General features: G+C 46.6%; 1 protein-coding gene across 14 annotated transcripts in view; it reads left to right on the forward strand.

Moving 5' to 3' along the window:
- The window catches only part of CDH23 (cadherin related 23), a 208,303-nt gene that overhangs the window by 93,691 nt on the left and 90,554 nt on the right, over window positions 1–24,058 (forward strand). For all 14 annotated transcript variants that reach the window (XR_009963409.1, XR_009963411.1, XR_009963410.1 and 11 more), the window contains exons 8-11: window positions 2,496–2,624; window positions 9,599–9,677; window positions 21,639–21,751; window positions 23,740–23,928. Coding sequence is in view for 11 of the 14 variants with exons in the window: in XM_062611655.1 (XP_062467639.1) it covers window positions 2,496–2,624; window positions 9,599–9,677; window positions 21,639–21,751; window positions 23,740–23,928 (510 nt within the window). In the remaining 3 variants the exon portion in view is untranslated. The remainder of the gene's footprint in view (window positions 1–2,495; window positions 2,625–9,598; window positions 9,678–21,638; window positions 21,752–23,739; window positions 23,929–24,058) is intronic.

The raw sequence follows: 24,058 nt of genomic DNA on the forward strand, positions 1-24,058 counted from the left end.
TTGCCCCTCCAGGCAGCTGGCTAGAGCTCTTGGAACATGTGATTTAATCAAGATCATTGTCTTGATGCAGAACCACAAATGTCATGAGGACAGAGAGTAAAGCACAGGGCTGCTTTACTCTTCATGGCCACAGAGATTGGGCATTCACAGACTGCAGAGCCACAGGCAAACACCTCAGCCTTGCAGCCCAATCCTTGCATGTCCAAGGCTGTGGAATTTTTCCCAGAAGCTTATTTTTTCTGAAATGTAGCTAATTCTATTTTAAATAATCCACTGATAAGAGGGCCTCTACATTGTTTATTTCCTTATCAGTCTCTGTCACCAACACCCTTTCCCAGGACATGCTTTTGAACTACCTATCAGGTTACAAAATGTGGGACCAAACACAAGCCCTGATGGAAACATGCCTTTTATCCACATGTCCAACTCTGTTTTCCCCAAGGACACAAGGATGCACTTTGGTCCATCTGGCTCTATTGCTGTATCCCAGATGCAGTAGCCACCTGGAGCAAAGATAAAATGGGGGCATATCTGGTACTTGCTACCTAATACACTCCTGGCTTTTAGTCATTTCCAGCTCAGGGAGTTCAGAGACTTAAACATGAAGTCTGAACAGGGCTTGGTTGCAGCTGTGGGAATTTCTCCTCAGCTCAGTCACAGGGCACTGGTAATTTCTAGCAGAGAGGCAATGAGAAACCTTGGGGCAACACAGTCTGGGAAAGAAGGACAAGAGTGCACCAGTATACCAGGAGCTGGAAGAGCAAATGAAGTCTTTTGCCTGCTTGATAAAGAGTTTGCATGGTCTGGAATGGGTCTGGAATGGGAACTGGGGTGACAGTGAATTTGTGCTAGCTGTAAGGGTTGCAAGAAGATTGGTGGAGCCTTGCTTCAAGGCAGGAACCATTTCATCCCAATGATGTAGGCAGCAAGAGCAGATAGAGTCTGGAAAGGGCAACATGAGAGATGGCAGGTGAGGAAACTTGCTTGCTTTTTCAGTGCTATCTGTAAACATTTAACCAAAATTTAAGAGGTGAAGGGGAGGGGGGAAAAAACATTATCTGAAGAAACAAAAGACTTCAACCTGATAACGCTAACAGCGGAGTGTGAGTCAGAAATAAGCATCCATCCAGGCCATAAACGCTGAGGCCTGCAGGTTAAGAGGATAATGTGCAAGCTGTGTTGTTGAATACGGTTTAAATTAACATTAATCTTCTGGCAATCAGTCCTTGCTGCTGTTCAGAGCCAGTTTGCACGAGTGTGTGGTAACCTCTAATGGTGGCCTTTCACCACAGTGCTTGCTTAGGGGGTAAGGAGAGATTTATTTCCTTCCTTTCATGTGTTATCTGTTTTCTCCTGCCTTTTTAGGAAAGGGCTGTGTGCATTGGGGTCACTTCTGAGCATCCATGGGACAAGGCTGCAGCAAGAGAAATGGTGTCAACAGGGCACTGCCAGGACAAAGGCGGTGTCAGCGTGTACTGCTGTTGCACTGGCTGCCAGAGAAGGGTCTTGCACTGGGAAAGTGCTTGCAGCTCCATCCTGATGGGTTGTGAGAGGGTGTAAGAGAGACGATGGTCCTACTGGGAGCATTTAACTGCTCACAAGCCGCTGATGCTCATGTAAGATTGCTGCATGCTTGTGACCTGCTTTGCAGAGCAGGCAGGATGGCTCCCCATCTCCCCACAGCTGTGGAAGCCGCTTGACTTGCATCAAAAGGCAGCTCCTGGTTACCCGTGTCCTGCCAGTTCCCATGCAAGATGGGAGGGAGGAGGTTTGCAGTTTATCAGAGCCAAAATGGTTAGCCCAGTGGAAAGGAGGTTGCTACTGTGAGGATGTATCCTGTGGTTGTGGTTTCCACTCTGCCTTCTGTGTGAGAGCTGAGGCATCTTATGAAAACAGAAGCAGCACTTAGTGTACATACCCTCTGCAAAGCTCAGAGCAGCGAATACAGAAAAGAATAAAGCTGGGACTGCAACACAGCCTAGAGGGTGATGAAGAGCAGTGGAAACATGAGGGAGCTGGTGGGCTTTGTCATGTTCCAGCTGATGGAGCCCAAGCTGTGCAGAAGCATTGGTGCTGGGGGATATGAGATGCCCTGCTGTAATGTGTGGGTATGAGAGTCTGCTGGCAACCACACCCAGGTCTTATGGTGCAGAGGTACTCTAGGCTGTAGCTGCATTAAGTGGGAATTTATACTTTGAAGTAGATGTTGAACAGAGTTTCTTCTTTTTCAACTGAAATGTCATGAAAACTGAATTGGTGCTTGCTCTATTTTAAAGGGTTAATGCTGCAGTGAAAAGCATATTTCAATTCATTTAAGCTCCAAGGGAAGAACAGTGGACAATAATTTCAGCTTGAAGCTTGAAAAAGAGATGATTACCTGGACTACTCAGAAATTTTGACCCAACTACTACTGAGAAACTTAATGCTGTTGAATAATTCTATTTGTCTAATAGAAATCCTTTCTCTCCTCCAACCTGACCCTTGTGTTTTTCAAGGACCAAGATAAAAACAAGCCACTGTCTACTCTGGCCAACCTGGCAATCACCATCACGGATGTGCAGGACATGGACCCCATCTTCATCAACCTGCCCTACAGCACAAACATTTACGAGAACTCACCTCCGGTAAGGGCTGCTGTTTTGCTCCGATGTGCATGACCATGGTGATGCACTGGGGGCCAAGGGAGGATGGAGCATGGTACGGGACAGAAAGCATAAGGTATCCCAAAAGAGTTGGAGGAAAACCTCCTCTTTGCAGAGATATTTGTCTCTCCTTCCATCTATCACAGGTATGCATTGCTCTGCCCTGATGTTTGTGGCTTGGGTGCAAAGAGGAGTCCTGTTTCCATGCTAAAGCACAAATGCTCTGAAGTGTGAGATATAAATGGCATCCAAAGATAGGCAAATCTCTTTCTTTCTGAAACAATACATTTCAAGCCACCCCCAAAATATTTTGCCCTTTTTAAAAAAGGGATCCTAAACCAGGAGGTTTAGAAAGCCTGAAGCCCAAATAAGATGTTTTCCTAAACATGTTTCTCTTACGTTTTAAAAAGGCTTTATGTTGTTCTTACTAACCCTAAGTTCCTCCCCAGAGAGCATATATGTGCCATTTCTAACAGAAAACTTGACAAAAAACTTAACGTTCCTGAAATGAGCCAGTTTTGAAAATGTCGGAATCATCAGCCATTTCAGCACTTTGAGTATTTTTCCCCAGGTTTTGCCAAATTGATCCAATCTTTAGTTCTTCTGAAACCCAGTTTGTCAGCAAACTCACTGTTTGTGGAAAACGTCTCCCAGTCTCTAAATACAGCAGGGTTTTTGTCCTCTGCAGCAGATGACAGGGAGCGTGGCAGGCGGCTTTGGCTTTGGGAGCTGTTTGCTCTGCAAGCAGCAAGCATGCCCAGGGTCTTCAGCCCGAGGACCTTCAGCCCAAGGACCAGCCAGTACTGAGCAGTATCTGTCTTCCCAAGGCACAGCTGTGTATCCCATCTCTTTGTCTATAGGGCAAATATTTTTGTATATGGATGGAAAAACCTTCTGCCCTAAAATCATATTGTGGTAAGCATCAATACCACATGTGAATCCTGCAACACCTCTTGTGCACTGAATCCAAAATGTCTTTTGGCTCAATTCATGCACTGGTAGGGGGAACACCAGCTCACTTCAGTTCATTCCTTTTTATTCACTTTGGAGCAAAACGCTGGCTCTTACGGCATGGAGCTCTGGATCGATAGGGCTGAGTCCTTCTGTCACAAATCCCATGGTCAGACAGCACACAACCTCTCTGTTGGCCTGAAGATGGCCAAAAAATGGCTTCATGAATTGCTTTCATGAACTGAAAGTTTCAATGCGTTTTGATGCTGTTGACATTAAGGAGTATTTCTGTGGGGGGCAACATGAGCTGAAAGGGAAGAAAAAAACAACTTAGATCACATTTAACTGAGGGAAAAATAAGCATTCAATGAAATTATAGAAATGGAGGTCTCACAAGTATAAAAAATAATAGACTGCATTTCCTTCATGGAATGACCTGGCATCCAGGAAAGGGGACCTCTCTCAAATTAGTGATAGACATCATTAATATTTATCAGCTGGAGCTCAACAATCTGTTTGTGTTGATACACTGATGTGTACCAGAGTTATTCCCAGAATATACACTGTTTGTAGCAGGCAAAGCAGCAAATAATTGCTGTGTAACCTGAAATCGGAAATGAATGAAGATGTGCTCATGAAACTGTCGGAGGTCTTCTGAAGGGTTTAGGGATTTTAATTTCTCTTGGGCCTGTGTAACATCCCCAAAGGCACTGAGGTATCCAAGATGGATAGGTACCATCGCAGACATGGTGAAGAGGAAGACTGCTGAATGTGGGCACTACTCTGAGTGATACTGGTCTCTGGTTTGGGCCCAAAGTCCCATCTTTCCCAGGAGAAATCACTACTGAAACAAGGACGTGGTTTGCAAACCTGGGGTTTAACATGTGCATTATCATCTCTCCATGGGAAGTCTTCTCATCAGCTCTCCCCTACTACCTGAGGGAACCAGTTGCACATGCAGAGTAGCAACTGTCGCCCTGCTGAATGGCTTGATTACTGAAAAGATAACAGCAAATTTGGATGAAGAGTCTGGGCTTGGTCAACTTCTGTTCAAAAGCAAGCTTCCAGGTCAAGCAGACAGGCTGCAGTGCATTTGTGGGTGATGTTTGCCCTGCCATCAGGCTCAGCAGGCCAAAATGTGCTCGAGAAATCTCCTCCCAGCCCTAAATCTACAAAGCTGAGACTTGCTGCTGCTCTACATGCCCGCTCTCCGTCTCTCTTGCCTTTCTTTTTATCTGTGGTGCACAGCATGTCTGTGTTCCTCTATCAATATATCAGGCAAGAATACCTCATCTAAAGTGTATACATTACCTAATAAAATCCTTCTTATTTGGGATTATTGCATCAAATTTTAATTTCCTCACTCGAGTAACAGCATGTCAGCCAGCCCGTCAGTGAAGAGCCGATAGAAGGTGAAAAGAGTGGATAAACTGCAGCAAATTACCGCAAACAGATCTCTATCAGCCCTTTGACTGGAATTGACTGGAATTAAGAAGTGAGAAATGGGATTTTTTTTGCCGTGGCAGCTTTCTGAAGCGCTCCCCCCTCCTCCTCCTGCTGCAACGCTGGGCTGCGCTTTGCCTTTCAAGTCCCTAATCCTGTAAGAGAAGAAGAAAAAGGGGTGGAGGGGTGTGAGAGGGGAGAGAAGTGCCATTGTAGCTCTGATTTTTCTCTGGCTGGGATCTGGTAGCATGATTCAGATGCATTTTGGGCACATGCTTATTCAGACACTGAGAATAAAGGAATTTCTTATGGGGCAAAGGAAGAAGATGCAGTGAGGAGAGGCTCCTGGAGGTGTTGTTTCTTCTTTCTTGATGCTGTCGATCTTCCCAGCATGCCTCAGACATTTCTCCCAGGGCACCCAAGTGCACCAAAGCTGCCTGTAGCTGGGGCAAAGCTTAGTGACATTGTATTTTTCATCTTTAGAGTCTTTTTGGGTGTGCATCCCCACAGTGTTTGTAGACTGGACAGCATTGTTGTTGTTCTCCAGACAACTCAATAGCAGCTGGAGGAGAGGGGCCATTTCCTCTTGCAGAGATTCTGTTGGCCTGATGACCCCCTGTGTATAGACCGCTGCCAGGGCATGCTCCATACAGCATGGTAGCTTCAATGTGGGGATGAAAGAGGAGGAATCCACTTGCTAAGAGACAAGCTGAGGTCTATGAGAGTGTGCTTCATCCCACAGAGAGTCAAGTGCAGGCAAGAGCAGGAGCAAACCCCAAGGCCAGAAGTTGTATTCCCTTGCAATAGGATAGTACATGTCAAATATCATTAAAACAGTTTTAATTCCTCAGCACCATCCCCCTACTCCTCAGAAAGTCCTTGGATTGAAGAAATAATGTAGAATCAGTGCTATTTTTGCCATAGAGTCTCAATAGCTCCGAGTTAATTCTTTCTTTTAATATTTCCAGCCCATCAGTGTGAACACTTTATTAAAAGCTCAGGCTTTTATTAAAAAAGGATTGATTTACCACTGCCCCTCTTCAAAAAAACCTCAGATTTTGTTTGGATAATGTGCCATTCTTTATTTTCTTTGCCTTTTTTTTTTAAGCATAGGCTTTTCCAGATTATTACTTTTCTAAACCTTCTTCCTCCTTCCCTAGAGGGAGAGTTATTCTGTTCTGATGCATCAGTCTATACCCACCAGCAGAGTGCTTTCTTTGCAGCCGCCATTGCCAACATAGGCAAGTTGGTGCTTGTTTTAAGAAATGTCAGGAATATTTTGGAGATTGAGAGCTGTAGGTTTGTGTCACAAATATTTGGGGTGAGTCCTGGGCAAAGCTGTTAGCACTGGAAGTCAACATGGTGTGTCCATGAGTAAGTAGAAGCCTTGCCAGATGTGCTTGTCTAGAGACGGTCCCCTCCAATTTAGGGGTGCATTTGGCTGCCTCAGGGAGCTAGGGCACAGCATCTTCTGCCCTTACTGTGCTAAGACCTAGACAGTAAAATGAATATTGCTGTTGTCTGATAGGATTTTGGAAGAAAAACTGGAAATTGTTGAGATGTGGTTGTTGAGAGGTCAGTCTTTGCTGTTGTGGTATTACTGTGATCAAGGGTTTGCTTTGGTTTGGGTGTTTTCTCGTTTCTAGTCTCTCCTATCTGTTTAGTTACCTCTGCTGGTACAGAAGCCTCTGGGCAAGGCTTCATGATCATCAGAGGAACTAAGAGATGAGTATAGCCTGTGTGTACAATCATGTTTTGCATCTCATCATCTTACTCCAACACATGTTGAATGGAATATTCCTTCCTGTTGGTGATGTTGAACTATCATGCTATGAGGCTATCTTCATCAAATACAAAACCAATAATTGCCACCAGTGATGTGGATAAACATTATGCCTATCCCGTGGAAATTGTTCGGTCTCTTCCCCAGAATGATCAAGGTCATAAACACTGTGTGAATGCTTGGGGAGGGATCATTCATTCTCAGGAGCTGGGATCTACCAGTTTTGTGGATACTGGAAGACTCTTGTGAAAGAGGTATGTATCAGGTAGGATGGAAACCAGGAAGGATGCAAAGCGGTGCCCAGGTTCCTGTTCTTCCTGTGGTTCCAGGAGACGGCACCCACGAATGTTAAGGAGCTCAGCTTCACCCTGGCATGTATTTCTCCATCACTGGTGAAGTGTGGCTCATCCCCAAGGGGGGCAGGTGAAGGGGCTTGTGAAGAAGGAGATACACAGGTCTGCAAGGAGAATGGGGGAGACTAGACTCAAAAACCAGGAGTGTTAACCATCATCATGGGCTTGCAGTTGAACCTTGGAGTGCTCTCTAACAGCCTTCATTCTTGTGATCAGATGTCTGGATAATTTCTTTCCTATGGATGTCTCTACGGCACACGCTGCTAAGATATCAGAATGAGATTCCTCCTCTTCCCCTCCCTAACTTTCCCTGCTGCAACATCTGCATTCATCCTTTTATCTCTCCCAACAGCCCTTCCTCTTGGCTGCTACAGGAGGGACCTTTCCCACAGATAAAGCGGCCGCAGTGTGGTGGGCCGATTGCTATTCCTCAGCCATCGCGGCAGCCCTGCCTTCTCCCGCAGCTGCCTTCCCTTTGAAAGTGCTGCACAGCAGGCGACACCATTCTGCGCTGCTCCCTCACTTTTTGACAGGTGATGAGCAAGCTATAAGGTGGACCGAGAGCCTTCACCCACCGCCTCTGCCATGGAGGAGCTCTCATTTTGCCAGGGAGCAGAGGGGGGCTCACACCTTCCCCGTGGGGACGGCAGCTTAAAATAGAGTATGCTGGGGGACACCATGCTGGACTGCATGCCTGCCCTTTTTTCTTTTCTCTACTTTGCATTGCCTCCTTTCCATGTCCCTTGTTACGCTTTTCCACCTGCTTCTTTCCTGCTTTTCTTGTGCTTTTTATCTATCCTTGCTCCTTTCGAAAGCACAGTTATTGTCAGTGATTTAGAGGCTCTCTGTTGGCTGCTGAGCCTCACCAGCCGAGTACTGCTCAAAGGCCAGTGACCTGGGATTTATAGCTAATGTTATTGGTTAATAACATGGATTTACTTAAGGAGTCCACTGAAATGCCCTCAGAGATCAGGGCATGGGCAGTCTACCTGGTCCCCGGAGCCTTCTTTATGGCCAGCAGCAGTAAAGCATCTCCATCGAGCCCACAGGGGCATGGCTGTGAAACCCAGGGAAGATGGCAAGTCTCCACTTTCCACTGGTGATGTTTCTGCAACAGCTTTCCCTTTGGCCTTCAACTGATGGATTGCAGGGCAAATGCAACACTGCTCTTCCGCTGTGCTCCCTCGTTAGATATGCAAACGCCTCTGTTGACATTTCCTTTGGGGGGGGGGGGAAGCAGCTTTTTTCCCCACTGTTAATAAACCAATGGAAACGAGAACAGCTGAGTTGTAATCTTTTTCACACTACATTAATTATGTGCATGTGCATGTGTTTGTATTCACATGGGCTCACTGCAGTGCCGCGGGAGAAGTACAGTTTACGGATTTGACATAAGTACATGATGTTTTTATTTAAAGCAGTAAACAAGAATTTTGGGTGACTATTATGTTATTCACTTCTGGGGGATTCCTGGGCTTGTGGACCTGCCTTCCAGGCTGTAAGAAACAGGTCGGTCCTGAGCAATGGAGGGTGAGATGGGTGAGCTGACAGCTGCAGAAGATCTTGCCTGTGGGCAATCCCTGTTCTCAGCATCTGTCCAATCCTCCTTCTCCTTAAAGGTTTCAATTAAATTCTCTGCAGCTTGCCTAGTAAGTTATACAGCTGGATGCCAATGGCCAGCAGAGCATTCCTTGTTGCCTGGGTGCCTCATTTGAAGAACGTAGGGGAAGAAGAGGATCAGTTGAAACTGGGAAGCCACCAGTAGATAGAAGTGGTGTAGTGACCTGTGCTGAAGATTGTGGTGAGGGTGAATTGTTGCCATTGTTTATCTAGAGCCTGAAGAGTGAAAATATCTGTGGTGCAGGAGTGTAAGCTTTGCCTGTCAGCCACAGCCTGTGCAGTTGTGATGCTGTGAGGAGGCATGGTTTTGCCATTGCTGCACCTTCTTCTTCTTCCTCAAGCACTCAACAGCTGTGCTTACCACACTCACGTTGCTTCAAATCCTTTCCCTCTAGGCAGGAGATGAGCAGCATGAGGAATGTGTCTGGTGGTGCTCTCTCCAGTCCCTACAGACAGTTGCCCTGGTATAAACCTAGGAAGTCAAGCTCATCCTGCTTAGTGGTTCTTTTACAGGACATGTTCTCCTGGTCATGCTCTCAGCATTGCCAGCTACATCCTACTGTGGCTAGCAGAGTTTTGCAGCTTGCACAGGAGTGAGGAGTAGTGAGCCTGAACTGCCCCAAGAAGCAGGTGATGGGACTTTTCCATTACATGCTTTGTGCTTGGACATGTCTGGACAAGACATGCTTGTCCTTTTCCTAAGCACGCGACCCATGGTAAGAAGTGCAAGGCCTTAGGAGGGCACCCCAGGAGCCCCAGAAGTGCTCATCTGGGGTGACTGTAACACGTCTCCTCTCCCTCCCCAGGGTACCACCGTGCGGATGATAACAGCGATAGACCAGGACAAGGGCCGTCCCCGGGGCATCGGCTACACCATTGTCTCAGGTAAGCTGGGGAGAGAATGTGGTGGGGAGCCTAGTGGGGATAGAGGACCTAGCCCTGCAATAAGTCTTTGTACATCCGTGCCTGGGAAATTATATTTGGCTAAGTATCTTCTTGACTGTACTGCTTGCTCTTTTGATTCAACATCACTAATTACTGTAGCTTACTGCTACAACCGAAAGCTTTTACCTCCCTGAAAAGCTTTCTTTGCTTCCAGCGCTGTTGGAGCGCTTCATTTGTGGCATCCCTTTTCTCAAGCAGCAGACGTTATTTTTAACAAATTTCAGAATATCTCATAGCAAAACCTTTCTGTCCTAATCATGAGCTACAAGCAGCTCTACTTTACGCAGCCTCATGGAGGAGACCTGCAAAGAGCTGGGCGTAAAACTCTTGCTGGCAGTGCAGTGTTTATTGTTTAGGGAGAGAATGGGACTGATTATGGGCTGAATGGCTCCTGGCAGTTTCTGCAGCGTTTCCCAAAGCCGCCGTCTCCCGCACCCACCCCTTCGAGGGCTGGCCTCCCAAAGCACTGCCAGAGCTTCACAAGCTGGGAGGCAGGGGCTGGAGCCACGAGGGTGCAGGACTAGAAAATTAAGGTTAATTCAAGCACTGGAGGGTTTCTGCCTTCTGACAGGAACGTGGCTTGATCCCGTTTTCTTGGGGTGACTCTGAAGCCCAGGGTACTCCTCCCAGGGTGTGTGGGTACCTTGCTGAAAGTGATGTAGCTGGTCACCCAAGGACACTTGCTGGGCAGTGCTTGTCTCCTTTGGGTCTGTAGTTTGTGGATCTATTCTGACGTCTAAAGAGCCATGGGCAGGGCAGTCTGGGCAGGTATTTCTAGATAAAACACAATTGTGCATTGTAAAGGCAAGTTTTGGGAACTGGACCCATCTTATTTAAGATGCCTTGAGGTCAGTGAGACTCTGCCATATCTAAGGCAGACTTTGATGCTCACTGGACTGCACTTGGACCCTGCTTTGGTGGGGTTGTGCCCCAGGGACAGACAGACTACTTGAGTTAACCCAGGAGCAAGAGACTAGCTTGGTGGGTCTGGGTTGTAACCCTATTTCTGGTATTGCTTTTTCTGGAGAGACCTTCAGAGGAAGAAATGGCTGTAGTGCCTGCTCCCCCTGCTGTGCCACATGCTTCAGATGCTGGTTGGCAGTTCCTTCAAGTTACCTGTGTGGAAATAATTCCCCAGTTCCTCAAAGCCCAGGCATTTCAAATTCTCTTTTAATCAACCTTTAGGGTCAAGGTGATTTCACCCTGATTTTCAAGTCCACTGATCCTGACTGCAGGTACCCTGGTTAGTGTGCCTTTGAAGATGCAAGGATTATTTATTCCTCTAATTTCCTCTGCAATTTATTCTAATGTTTCCCTGGCATGAATTAAGTGAAAGATCCCCCCAGATTGCATGTATCAACAGACTAAAGTGCAGCAGGGACTTGCTTTTGTCTCACTGGAGACTGGACTGAAACCTCTGATTTTGCAGAGGCTGTTGAACGACTCTGAGGATGGTTTAAGATTCAGCTTATAGAAACTCCACCCAGCTCAAAGTCTGAAGATAGCCAGCAGCTGGGAAATCACCCTTGTCCTGTTCATCCACCCTCCTTTGGGCATCTGCTGATGGCCGCAGACCCTTTTTCTGACAGAGTATGCGTTATGCTGTAGGTATCTAATTTTCCCTTGTCAGCACTGATGCAATACAAACAGCTCTGGGTTTCCGAGAGCCTTTATTTGATGGCTTAAACCTACAGAAACAACTGTGTAATCTACAGGGGGTTAATTTGCTAAATGCATCCATCCATTCATGGTCATGTCAGGCTTTCTGCTCATTGGATGGTTCAGCAGCTCTACTGAATCGAGGAAACAAACCTTGGACCCTGGATTTTTACCTGGAATGTTCATGCATGCTCTTATTTCCATGTCTAGCTTTGCAGGAGGTTTTCCTGCAAAACAGTCATCATGTCCCTTTGCAAGTGTCCCCTGCTCAATGCCACGGTAGCATCAGTCTGGTCATTATGGCTGGATGGAGGGATGGTGGAAGGGAGCCGGGCATGCTCTGGGAGCCTGGCTGGGGAGGATGGGGTGTGCAGAGTGACAGGCAGCAGATCAATGCATACAGCTTCACATCTGCTTGCATATGCCAAAAGCTTAATCCCTGCCCCCAGTCCTGCCTGGTGGGGGGCAGCTCTCATATCAGAGAATCAGGCAGAACACATCAAAGAGTGATTAAACTGCTTTGCATTATTTATTTATTTATTTTCCCAAACATGAGAATTGCAGAGTATTTTTATAACTGGCCAGGAGTCATAGAATCATGGAATGGTCAGGGTTGGAAAGGACCTTAAGATCATCTAATTCCAGCTCCCAGTGCCATGGACAGAGACACCTCTCACTAGACCAGGCAACCTGCCTAACCTGGCCTTGAACACTGCCAAGGATGAGTCCTCCTTCTGTTGGCACCAGCATCTTCCAGAGTGATATGCTGGGAAGGATTAACCCATGAATGGACTGAGGGACAACTGCTGACACCTGCTATTGCCTCTGGCCTCCTCCCCATCTTCACCCTGCCTTCAGCTTAAGGCAGAGGTTTTCAAGATCCCTGAAGCCAGGCTTCAGGATGCCTTCTTTCCTCTGTGGGTTGTGTTTGTTGCCAGAGCCAGAGTTGGCCAACTCTTTTCAGCTTCCAGACTGTGGTCGAGGTGTGTGGCTGAAGGCAACTTTTAAAGAAAACATGGTCATGGAGCAGACTCATAAGGTGTGAGTGCCTCCCTGCCTTGCTCAAGGCACTCTCTTATACTTTACATGATTTGATTCTTGCTTTTTAAAGAATATGTTACTTCCTGATGCCTGAGAGTGCAGACATGGGAACCAGCAGCTAGCATGCCTCCAAAATCCTGCTCACTCAAGGCAAGTGATTTTTTTGGCAGGCAGGTAAAGCCTAATTAATTTGTCATTATCCTCAATCACAATGGTAAAGGTCAGCAAGCAGATTTTGTGCCTGAGCTGGTAAATTTTTATGGCAATTTTGCAAAAAAACAGCTTAACATATGGGAATACGGAAGCAAATTAAATTAGAAACCAACCGTAAGCAAAAGTGAAAATGGCCAGTGGAGGTTGTAATTATACTCTTCAGCTCCTTTCCACGAGGGGAGGTGGCAGTGATGCTGTTCTGATTTCACAGCAGGAATGGGTGATGCTTCCCCCACGCTCTCCCATGTCTTCAGGTACAGGGTTCACATGTGCCTGGTCTGATTTTACTAACTGGTGTTGAATATACAGCAGTGAGAGGGCTAAAAAGTGACATAGCTGTTTATCATTCCTTTGGTATCAATATCTAAAGCATTGGTATGATTTGGAGGCAGGATATAAAAATTAATTTGGAATTGCTGGTGTCCTTTTCAGCTCCATCCCCCAGGTAGCTGTGCCTCGGGATATACTACTGCAGCTCTTATTTATATAGCTATCTCCAGCACAAGGTCCTCCCGTGACAGGAAAACAATAAAACTAAAAGATTAACCATAACCACATAAAAAAAGACTTAAGATCTAACTTTATGCCAACAGCTTACAAAGCTGTTAAGCCTGAAACGACAGACAAGCTCTGATCTAGCTGTGTCACGGCTTTGGCTAGTTGTCCTGATAGGGTAGATGAGCCTGCCTCCTGCCTGCCTGCCTGCACTGAGAATCATTTCCATATCTTATAGGCAAAAGCCATTCAGTTGTTTCTCCCCTTCCCTGCCAATCTCCATGTTTTAGCCCCATGAAGATATATACTTTTTTGCCCCAGACTTTGCAAGTAGTGGGATCACTGCCCTGCAAAAGGCCATTTAAAAAAGAAATCCAGATTGAGATCTTACAATTCAAGCCCCTTGTGCTGACAGGTTGGCCAGTGCCGGGGCTCCCATCACTCTAATGGGTGTTTCTGCTGCTTTTCCCACGTGAAAAAGAGGGTGCAGGCAGCCTGTGGCCAGTGCCTTGCAAAAGCCCTCCCTTCCTGATTTCCCAGCTGCTTTGACAGGTTGGAGATGCTCAGCCACTGAGGTCAGGACTCTGTTTGAAGGACAGATAATTAATCCAGCAAAGTAATCCACAGTTCCTTTTTGGCAGATTTATGAAGATAGCCTCTGTACCGGGGACTTTGGCTCATCATCTTTCATTTCCCAGGCAAAGAGAGTGACTTGTTGTATAACATGACCTGCTCTAGATAAGGCTTTTCATTTAAGGGAACTCTCTGGTCTAACAGAGATTGATTTTCCTGGTGGAAATCGGACAGCCCCAGTGCTCTTGGCAGGATCAGGCCTGCAGACAGCAGTGTGTTTTAATGTTTGCTGCTGCTGCACATCACCTGGGGCAAGGGGAATCCTTTGGCTCTTTAAGAGAAGGACTTTTATTGTGAATTAAATAACAATTTAATTAATAGGCAGGAGGAGATTTTGACCCACTAGCTTTTGTTAGGAAAATGTATTGTATGACTATAGTCCTGTGCTTTGCTCACTAGCAGTAAACTTTGGGTTTCATTTATTTCCAGGACAGCCAGAACACTTCATATGTCCTGGCATGAAGGTGACCTGTGCTGTTCGGGCAGGCACTGAAGGATTAAACCAAGGGAAAGGGTCCCGGGGCTCCAATGTCAGTCTCTGCCTGCCTGGCACATTTCAGGTGCAGTGATGGATGGGCAATGGGAGATTGCACAAGAGCAATCCGTATGTCCTTCCTGTGGCTTGGAAAGTCTTGCAGGAGAGAGGGGAGTGAGTGCAGGGCTCTCAGTCAGTGAGCTGGTGCTTAGGGCTCTTCAAAAAATCCTTAGGGCACTTTTTTGCTTCCCCAAGTTGATTGTTTTAGGAGACTGGTACAGTTTCTGGCAAAGCATTTTCTTCCTAAAGCTGGTGCATCCCAAGGGAAGCATGAATTAAAAATCATTATTCGATCAATGTAATAGCAGTGCGAGTTACAAAAGCAAGTGGAAAGCGTGTCTGAAATGAATTGCTCTCCATCTTTCTTCTGATTTTCCTGCTAAGGAATAAAATGTCATATACGTGTGTGCGTAATGTAAAAATCAGTGCAGTAGCTCTCAAAACATGTTTCACCTAGTCTTTAACAGATCTGGAGTTGCCTTCCTTTGAGGTAAGGTTAAATGGCCAAAGAGGTCTCCTAGCCTTCAGCTGCTGTCACTCCTTTTAGTATTTTGATCCAACTTAATAAAGGCATGGCAAAGTGAACCACTTCCTCGAGTCCCTTAAACTGGACATCAGGGAGGAATGTTGGAAAAAGGACCTGATAGTTTTAATATTCCCATTGCCGGTTGGCCTACGACATGCTGTCTTTCTTCCCACAGTTTGATCGCTTGGTGAACTACTAGGGTGTTAAAGTCCTCATAAATTACACCTGCTGGGAGGGCCTTCCAGCATGATTTAAAGGCAGTCATCATAGCAGAACATTTCTGTAGGAGGACACGCTGATGGGTGGAAAAGTGCCTCACGTCAAGTTATTCATCAAAGGCTGTTTTCCCCACCCTGCCAATGCATGAGGATGAGACAGCACAAAGAGGAGATGGTGGCTGCAGCCACAGCCCCTCTTTTCTTGGCTCAATTCCTTCCTCCCCACTGCTAATGATGCTTTGTCGTCACATTGGCATCTTGCTTTGGCTCCCTGGCAATCCAGAAATCACTGAAAAGAGATACGGTTGTGGTAATGGTTTGCATGGCAGGTGGTCTCCTAGCAAATGGCCTTCAGTAATTAAAACTATACATTCCCTTTTTATGTGTAAATATGAAACAAAAGCATATTTTTTTGTTTAATTTCGACTTCCTATTTAACTTCCTGGGATTTAATGTGTATGCAAGCTGTTGGCAATCTCTGGAGAAGAATGAACCTGTGCTGTCTCTGTTCCTGTTTGGGCTAGGGAAAGCAATCAGTTCTGAGATGGTTTTTAATGGAAGATTTTCTGAAAGGTGTTGAGCCTGGAGATATGGGATTTATGATAAAAGCTGATTCAGACTTGTTACTGGGCTTATTACAGGGTACTCCTTTCATAGTCTCCTGATGAGTCTGCCTACTGCTGTGGAAGAGGTAGGAGATGTGATTTGTGGGACTCAGTCTAGCTCAGGCATAATAGCCATTAAGGAAGTGCCATTTTATGTGCATGCATCCTTTGACTGCAGGCTGAGAGAGTGTTCTGCAACTGCTGCTCTGAGGTGGTGATGCCTGGCAGCCCAGCCCAGCCAGCTCTCTCTGGGAATGCATGCTGCCTTCTGTGCCCTGTTTATTAGGCTAAAAATCCTCTGTGAGCTCAGGTGGAGGGTTAAAGTGTTGTGTTTACAGAAATGAGTGAAATAAATATTTATGGTGGTTTTCCCTCTTGAATCACGATACAGCTGTTGGCTGCTCTCCCATAGCAGGTTTTAGGGTTAGATTCGTGGAAAGAGGAAAGGCTGTGAGGAAGAAGGCCAAGCCAGGCAGAGCTGGCGATTTGCCTTCCCTTTGAGCCACCAAGCACATTTTAGATGATGGGGGGGAATGGTGGTTGTGGTCCAAGACTCTGCATCTTTTTGTGTCATTAATTACACTCAGAGCAGGAACCTTTAAACTCTTCAGGCTCTGTTCTTTCTGGTATCCAGCCACAGCTCCTGGGGGCTTCAGGAGGCGGATTGCACCTTGCGAGGTAAAACTCTCCCTTTATTTTCTCTCACTGTATGTTTGGTTCTAAAAAAGGGAACTGTGTGAGGATGTAATCTGAGCTTCTTCTGTGGCTCTGCAAGATCAAAAATTCTGCTAGTTAGGCTAGAATGGGCAATTAAATCTTTTGGGGAAGATACTAAAAATGCCTGGTTGCAGAGCAGGCATGTGCGGAGGAGTGCCTGCAGTTGTCCCAGAGAAAGCTGCATCTTCTGGTAAGAAGAGCAAACCAAAGTCCAGAGCAGGAGAAACAGATACAGTTTTGTAAAGCATCTTGATTTCACACAGAGCGAAGGAACAAAGCTCAGGTTGTAACCCCTTTTCCTTTGGGAATCATTTTTTCCCTTTGAATTTAAGCATGGGGCAATGTATCTGCCCTGGCATGCTTCCCTGCATATTATGCAGGGGCAAAAACTCAAGGTGAAGAGCAGCGAGGTGGTCATGGCAGCTGATGGACTATTTATACGGTAATAACTGTGTCTGTTGCTGACTCTATGAACCACATCCAACAGCATCTATTTCAGTGCCAAAGAGCCCTGACAGAGCACATTTTGATTAATAAATTATCCAGCACAAGGTGTGTGATGGGTTCCCCTTTCACATCTCATGAAAGTCACCCGCTCCAAGTTCAGCAGCTTAGCAATCCCCGTGCCTTTTGAGGATGCAGCTCCCTGATACAAACGGCTCTTCATGCAGAGATGTGCGGGGAAATTCTCCTGCGTGGGGGAATCGGCTTCCCTTGGCTGACAGGTAGCTCTTGGCTACAGCTGGGCAATAGCTGCATTTCTCCCTCCTAAGGATCTGAATGATGCTCAAAGGCCAAAGGGGTGGGAGGAAGAAGGAGACATCAATGTCTTTTTTCTTTTTTCTTTTTTTTTTTTCTCCTCCCTGGGTTTGAGCCAGTACTTTTAATGGCCTTTTTAAGCTGTGAGAGTGTTGGCTGAGGGCAATTAAACATTATGGCCCCCATCTATAAAAGCCCTTGTTATAGCCATGTTTCTCCAAAACAATGCCTGTGCCACCACCCATTCCTCAATGAGCCTGGAAAAACGCTCAGAATGAGCTACTGTGATCCATCCCATTGCCCTTAACCCAGCGCCGCATTGATCCCTGCCTTCCTGGTCTCCTGGCCAAACGTGGTGTATGTAGCAGCTGCTGCTGTCCCTGTATGCATGCATGCACAGAGGAATGGGAAAGTTCTCCTTCTACCTGTGTCATAACAAGAAGCTGGGCTTGTATGTTCTGAGCAAGCCTGTTCCTTGCCAGGTGAAAGCAACAAGTCTGCCGGAAATGTATTCACATTGCTGTCCTAAAGCTTTTTTGTTCTCACTGTTCCTCTGTCTTTTTGAGTATTAAAAAACATTATCCGCTTTGTTTTTCTTCTGTCTTTGCTCCCTTTTCCTCCTCGGCTTTTCCCTTCCCATCATTTAATTTTTACCCTCTCTCTGATTCCTACCCTGGGTCTCTCTCCTGCTCCCTCCTTGTGCTGTGTTCAGCTCTGCAGGTTTGCAGTGGTAGCAGAGAGGTAGAATTGGACCCTGCCTTCCTACAGGGTGTTCCTTTCTGGTGGATGGTACCTCCTAGGCAGCCTCACTTTCATTTTCTGCTCCCCACCCTGCTTTTCTTAAGGCCATCTTTGTTTCCCAGCACTTGAAAGCAGAACTCCTTCTTCGCTTGATGAAAGACCCATTTATTCCTTAGCTTTGCCTGCTCCATCCAATGGACCTGGATTGCCAGGTTCTCTGTGAACATGCCACATCCTTGTCTGGATGGAGAAGGTGGTGGAGGATAGGTAAACCTCTGTTTAGCAGAAACCAAAGCATGGGCTCCCTTCTCAAACAGGGGCATGGAAATGAAGTCCTTAGTTTCCATTTAGGAATGCTTTGGTGGGTCAGACCAGACTTCAAGCTAGGCAAGAGATTGCTCAAGCAGGGAAACATGCAGCAGCTGGTAACACCTGAGCCAAGTGAGTGTTTTATGGCCTGCCTGATATGGAGCAGAAGGCATGAGCCCTGCTTGTGAGAGAGCATGCAAGAGTGGGGAGATGGGGTACCTTCTTGAAGGCCACTTGGCTTCTCTGTCAAGTGTAGCTCTATGATAGTTTCTGTCTGTGTCATTAAAACAGTTTGCAGAGTGCAAACTTGGAAAGGTTTGTGTTGTTCTGCATCTTCTGAGAAACAGGGTTATCTGGGGATCTCAACTGGTGCAAAGGTGCTCCATCCCCTCTGTGTTATCCATCATGCATCTGTGCATTGTGGTATTGCTTCAAAACCAGTGATGAGCAAAACAAGGCTTGCTCTGTTGATATGCCCAGCAGGCAGTGCTGGCCATGGGCCACGCAAGCTATTGGCTGGAGCACTGGGATAGCATGATGAGAAGCTGGCTCAGCTCACAGTACCCACCTGCAGCCACAGATGGCTATGGGTGGCCAGCTGAGAGCTCGCAACCAGTGCAACTGGGAGCAGGATGGAGCAAGCACTGGGAGAGATGGTTGAAAGCCATCAGCCAGTGTGGCTGTCTGCACCAGCAGCTGCAGATTAAGCTGTGCTTAACCCAAGCTTGGCTTTTTCCTGGGTCAGGAAGATGATGGAGAGATAATGGGAGAACCGAGGAGGGAGGAGAAATTGTACAGAGGAAGGAAGAGTAGAAGTCCAGGGGGAGAGAAAGACAAAATTGGTGATTTTTCACCCACCTTTTTTTTTTCCCTTGCTCTGAGGAAATTGAAGACATGTGAAGATTAGAGAGATTTTTGCAAAGAAAGAGTCTCCATGGAATGTGCATTGTTCGGCAGTGCAAGTACTTCAGAAGGGATCACTGGTCAGAGGAATAATGAAGTGGTGGTTGAAGAAGCATTGTAGAGGAAATGAGGAAAGGCTTCTGAGGGACAAGTTTGGAGACACCTTTTCTCCTTTTGAGGCTAATTTGCAAAGCTGGCAATTCTCTGCCAGCAGAAAGGCACCCCGGAGGGTATCTGATGCGTATCTGCTGTCTCTGTTGTGTTGGGGAGGCTGAGCTAGAGAAAAGGCTCTGATGTGTAGCCTGGGAGGGTATTTGTGTCCCTGATTTATTCTCCATCCTTCAAAAAATGACTATGGTCAAATATGAAATGCATAACCATTCTTAGGACACAGTGACTGGAGGTGTTAGGAGGCAGCATGCCATTCCTCAGTGCTGTGTTTAGTCCTTTTTGTCATATTTCTGCCCTGTTGACCTATTTCCACTAAAACACATTGGTCTCTGCATTTACAGATTCTTGTTAGCATTGCACTTTGTATTAGGGGAGTGTACCAAGATTGCCCTGATTCATAAACTTTATCATGGCAACATGGCAACCTGGAGCATTTAAATGCCTTGCAGCACAATTCAGTGCATCTTGTGGAGTGTCCTCCAAAGCTAGTATCAGAAGTCTCCTAAAGAGATGTAAATTGCAGAGCAAAGGTGCGAAGTCAAGATGAAAAGAGGGGACTTGTCCAAGGGAGGAGACTAGAGATCTTCATGTATGGCAGAGAAAGTTAGATGAAAAAAAAAGCAAAGCTGCCACAGATGTTTTAAGTAGCTGCACATCAGTTCATTAAGCTGGCTAGCAGTCAAGGGGCCATTTTAGATGGGAGAGAAGACCAAGGACAGAAATGGGAGGCATTCAGCATGAGAGGAAGATGTAAAAGCTTGGTAATGGGGGAGAAAGGTGTTCTGGCACTTAAGGATCTGTGAGAGAGAGAAGATGCTTGCAGCCAGCCACTCATAAAGGCCAGGGTGGCTCCTGGGGCTGGGAGGGAGGGAGAGCTGGACATGGAGGCTTTGGCCATCCTGTAAAAGGTGCAGCTGTGGTTAAACAGGGGATTGTAAGGGAGTGAGGTGGATGCTGACTGATGGAAACAACTTTCTGCAACAGCAGATATCCCAAAGCTCCCTTCCAGGGAAATGACAAATGTGTGTTTCCTTCATGCTGAGATATATTGAGAAGATGGGGTTTTTTAGTTTTGACTGGGATGAATATAACGTACCTGAAGGGTTTCCTTGTTCCCATTTAGGGCTGGATCAGGGGTTTCTGCATACCTAGAGATGATGAAGGGAGTGGTGTGGGTGACCATATGCCTGTATATAACCTCCTTGGTCATCACTAATTCAACAGCCAACAGCCTCCTCTGGTATTGTGTCGGGCCTGGCACGGCATCAGGTATCCCAGGCTCCACACACCAGCTGCTTTCTTTTGTCTGGCTGACAGAGAGAGCACCCAGGACTGACACAGTAACATTCCCAGTGCGGGATGTTTGTCTTTTTAGTATCTGCTGGCTGTAAGACTCAAGTGTTGTCTTAATCCTCTCTGGGTGCCTAATTCCAGAGTAGGAGTCAAGCTGAGGATAGGGTGCAGCACAGACCTCCATGGCACCTTGTCCAGTTGCTTTCATGTGAGGACCAGCTTAGTGGCCAAATTTGGCTCAGGCAGAGGGAAACAAGGCAACTGCATGGGGTCAACACATCTGTCAAGAGTATAAAAGCAGGGCAAGTGCTTATAGTACTTACTCTGATATTCTCCCTGGCTCAAATATGTCCAGCTAAGAAAATTCCTGAGCTGCTTGTGGCTTTTCTGTTCTTTGATAGATTTTTTTTTTCCTTTCATCAGCTCCCCAGTCTCTCCTTGAATACGTGTGGACTTCCATCATCTTCACTATCCTCTGGCAAGAGGCCCCACAGTTAAAATACTGCTCGTTATGTGATGCTGATACTTTTGAGCTTAGTCTGTCTGCACCTTCCTCTGATTAATCTGACTGATGTCCCCTGACTCTTGTATTTTAAGAAAGAGGCCATGCCCACCTCAGGGACATGATGCCCTGAGAATGCAGGCAGTTGCTCAGAGGGGAGTACCTGGATTTGGCCCTGTTTTTGGCTGCGCTGTTGCATATTTTAATAACCAAACCCTCTTGAAATTCTTCACCGGTCTGCAGTATTCACAACATTACTGGCTGTTGGAGGGAAAGCACTGTTTTGAGCCCTGAGCTGGGGCACATGAGAGAAGGAGAGGACCATTACAACCATGACAGTTTAAAGCACATTGAGATAATGTGCAGGATTTGCAGAGACCAGCCTGTGTCCAGCTTGGAGCTCCTGGTCTGGCAACAGATCTCCTCTGTAGAACCTCTCAAGAACCAGGTCTAGTCATGCACGGAGACTGTCAGGGGAGGAAGCTTGTGTCCTCTCATTTCCCTCTCTGTGTTACCCACAGCATCATTTAGCATCAGCTGTACCAGCCGCTTCTGCTCACACTGCCTGTTACTTTCCTCAGGTAACACCAACAGCATCTTTGCACTGGACTACATCAGCGGGGCCTTAACCCTGAATGGGCCGCTGGACCGGGAAAACCCCTTCTATAGTGCTGGATTCATCCTCACAGTGAAGGTGAGACCTCCGTCATCTGGGAGGCAGACTGGCAGAGCAGGATGGGGAGGTCATCCTGCCTGGGGACAGCTCCTTTGAGGTGGAGGTACAAAACTGGGACATGTTGCTCCTGTGGGCATCTAGAGCCATGGTACGCTATTCCCTGGCCAAGCCAAGCAAGATGTTTAACAAAGCTCCCCTGTATGGTGGCCCAAAATGTGGTTGCCTCTATATGGATGAATAACGTAATTTTTGGTGCCAAGCCTAGTCTTCAACTAGATTTGCCTGTGATTGTATCTGCTGGCAGCAGGCAGATGCCTTGGGATTGCAAATAGTATGAGACGCCTACATTCAGGCACCTGGATTGTGCCTACCTTTCCTCCCCAGACCCATAGAAAAACAGTTATATTTTGTCAAGTCAATGGGCATCATCTGCAACTGCCCAGCATAGAATGGCACGGCAAGGTAGTGATGCTGAAAGCTGCCTCAAGAAAAGGCTCTGGAGCAATGCTCTTCCAGCCCTACCAGCCCCACCTGAGAGCAGCTCCCTGCTCACAGCCCTGCACTTAAAATCATTACCAAGCTGGGCAGCTGGTTAGTAACACATTTAGCAGTATAGATTCTTCTGGGCTGGTGTGGGGAAAAATCAGCATTGTAGGAAGGGTCATTGATTGGGAGGACAGGAGCCATCGAGTCACATTCTCATTTTGGCAAGTACAATGCTTTGTCAGGGGTACAAAGGGACAAGAAGTTACCCCTCTAGGTCCCAGACATAGGTCATACTGTGGGGCTTTATGCATGTCTTTATGCACCCATCCCTGGTATGTCTTGGTTTGGGCTTTTATAGTATCAGTACAATAGGAATGGAAAGAGGGAGGGTTGTCTGGTTTTAACAAGGACAAAATATCAGCTTAATTTTAGAAAGATTCGTGAATCTGAAAAATTGCCTGTTTTCCTGCCTGCATGATAATGGAGTTCTAGCTATATTCTGTTGATCCGACGGGTTTTTATTTCCTCTCCCCACAAACTTTGCATCTTCCTGCAAACGCCAACTCTCTGCGTCCTGCACCCCCAGGACCCAAAATGTTCTCTGCTGCTCTTGTCCTAGAGCACGCAGGAAAAATACAGCTGGATTGCTCCTTGTTCGGATCAGCCTGTTCTGCTGTTGTGTGCAGAAGCAGTGAATAGCAATGAGCCATGTGGGTCGTGTTAGCGCTGTTTTTCTGTGCCCACAGCAAAGCAAGATTATCCAAAGGACAAGAGGAGGGACTCTGCTTGAAAAGGCTGATTCACAAGTCTTGCTTCTCTGGCAACAAAATCTGCACTCTTTCCTTTTGGGAAAGCGAAATTAAAGTCTTTCTTAAGACAGAGGTGTGATTTGGAGTCATGACTCAGCTCTGTATTTAGACACATGTTGCCAAACCTATTTTAAGGTCTAAATCTTGTTTTCTTCTGTTGCCCTAGTTTTCTCTCCCTTCAGTAGTACTATGGTGGGTTAGTTCCCTGCTCCTGGTTCCACCCCAGGAGACTGCAGAGGAGAAAATAGGAGTACTCTTTTCTCCATCGTGGCTTCCCTTACTTTGAGGACTGACCCAAACATCTCAAAAGGCAACTTTTTTGTTGTTGTTCAAATGCTTGGGGCAGGAGAATTGCCTACTCATCCCCTAGCGTGACTCTGAGTCCCGACCACCTGTTGCATGGTGGGGGAAAGTGAGAACTTGGCCACAGCCATCTTAAGGGAAACGTTAAACCCCTCGGAAGGTTTGCAACAGTACTATGGGTCTGAAACATGGGTGATGGAAGAGCTCGTCAACATCTATGTGTTAATGGGTCAGCACTGTGGAAAGCTGCTTAAGGTTAAGGGGCAATGGCTCAACCAACTAAGCATACTTCCTTGGCAAAGGGGAGGAAGCAAAAGCTGCAAGAGTCTCTAATCACAGCGTGCACACTTCCTATTACATTTATTCTTTGCAAAATAAAGGCTGCTCTGTTGTTTTCTGTCCTTGCAGGGGACAGAGCTGAATGATGACCGCACACCCTCCAATGCCACTGTCACCACCACCTTCAACATCCTAGTCATCGACATCAATGACAATGCACCTGAGTTCAACAGCTCGGAGTACAGTGTGGCCATCCCAGAGCTGGCCCAGGTGGGCTTTGCCCTTCCTCTCTTCATCCAGGTGCAGGATAAAGATGAGGTGAGGTATCCACAGTGGGCACTTCTGTCCGTTCTTTGTAGGGCAGCACTCATGTGGGGTTTGGGGGTGCAGTAAAGGATAAGCCACTAATGAACTTGTGATGAGGTGCATGGTTATGTCCTGATAACCA

The sequence above is a fragment of the Pezoporus occidentalis genome, unplaced genomic scaffold, assembly GCF_034315485.1.
Source record: "Pezoporus occidentalis ecotype Australia unplaced genomic scaffold, CSIRO_AGI_Poc_V1 ctg155, whole genome shotgun sequence".
Taxonomy (NCBI): domain Eukaryota; kingdom Metazoa; phylum Chordata; class Aves; order Psittaciformes; family Psittacidae; genus Pezoporus; species Pezoporus occidentalis.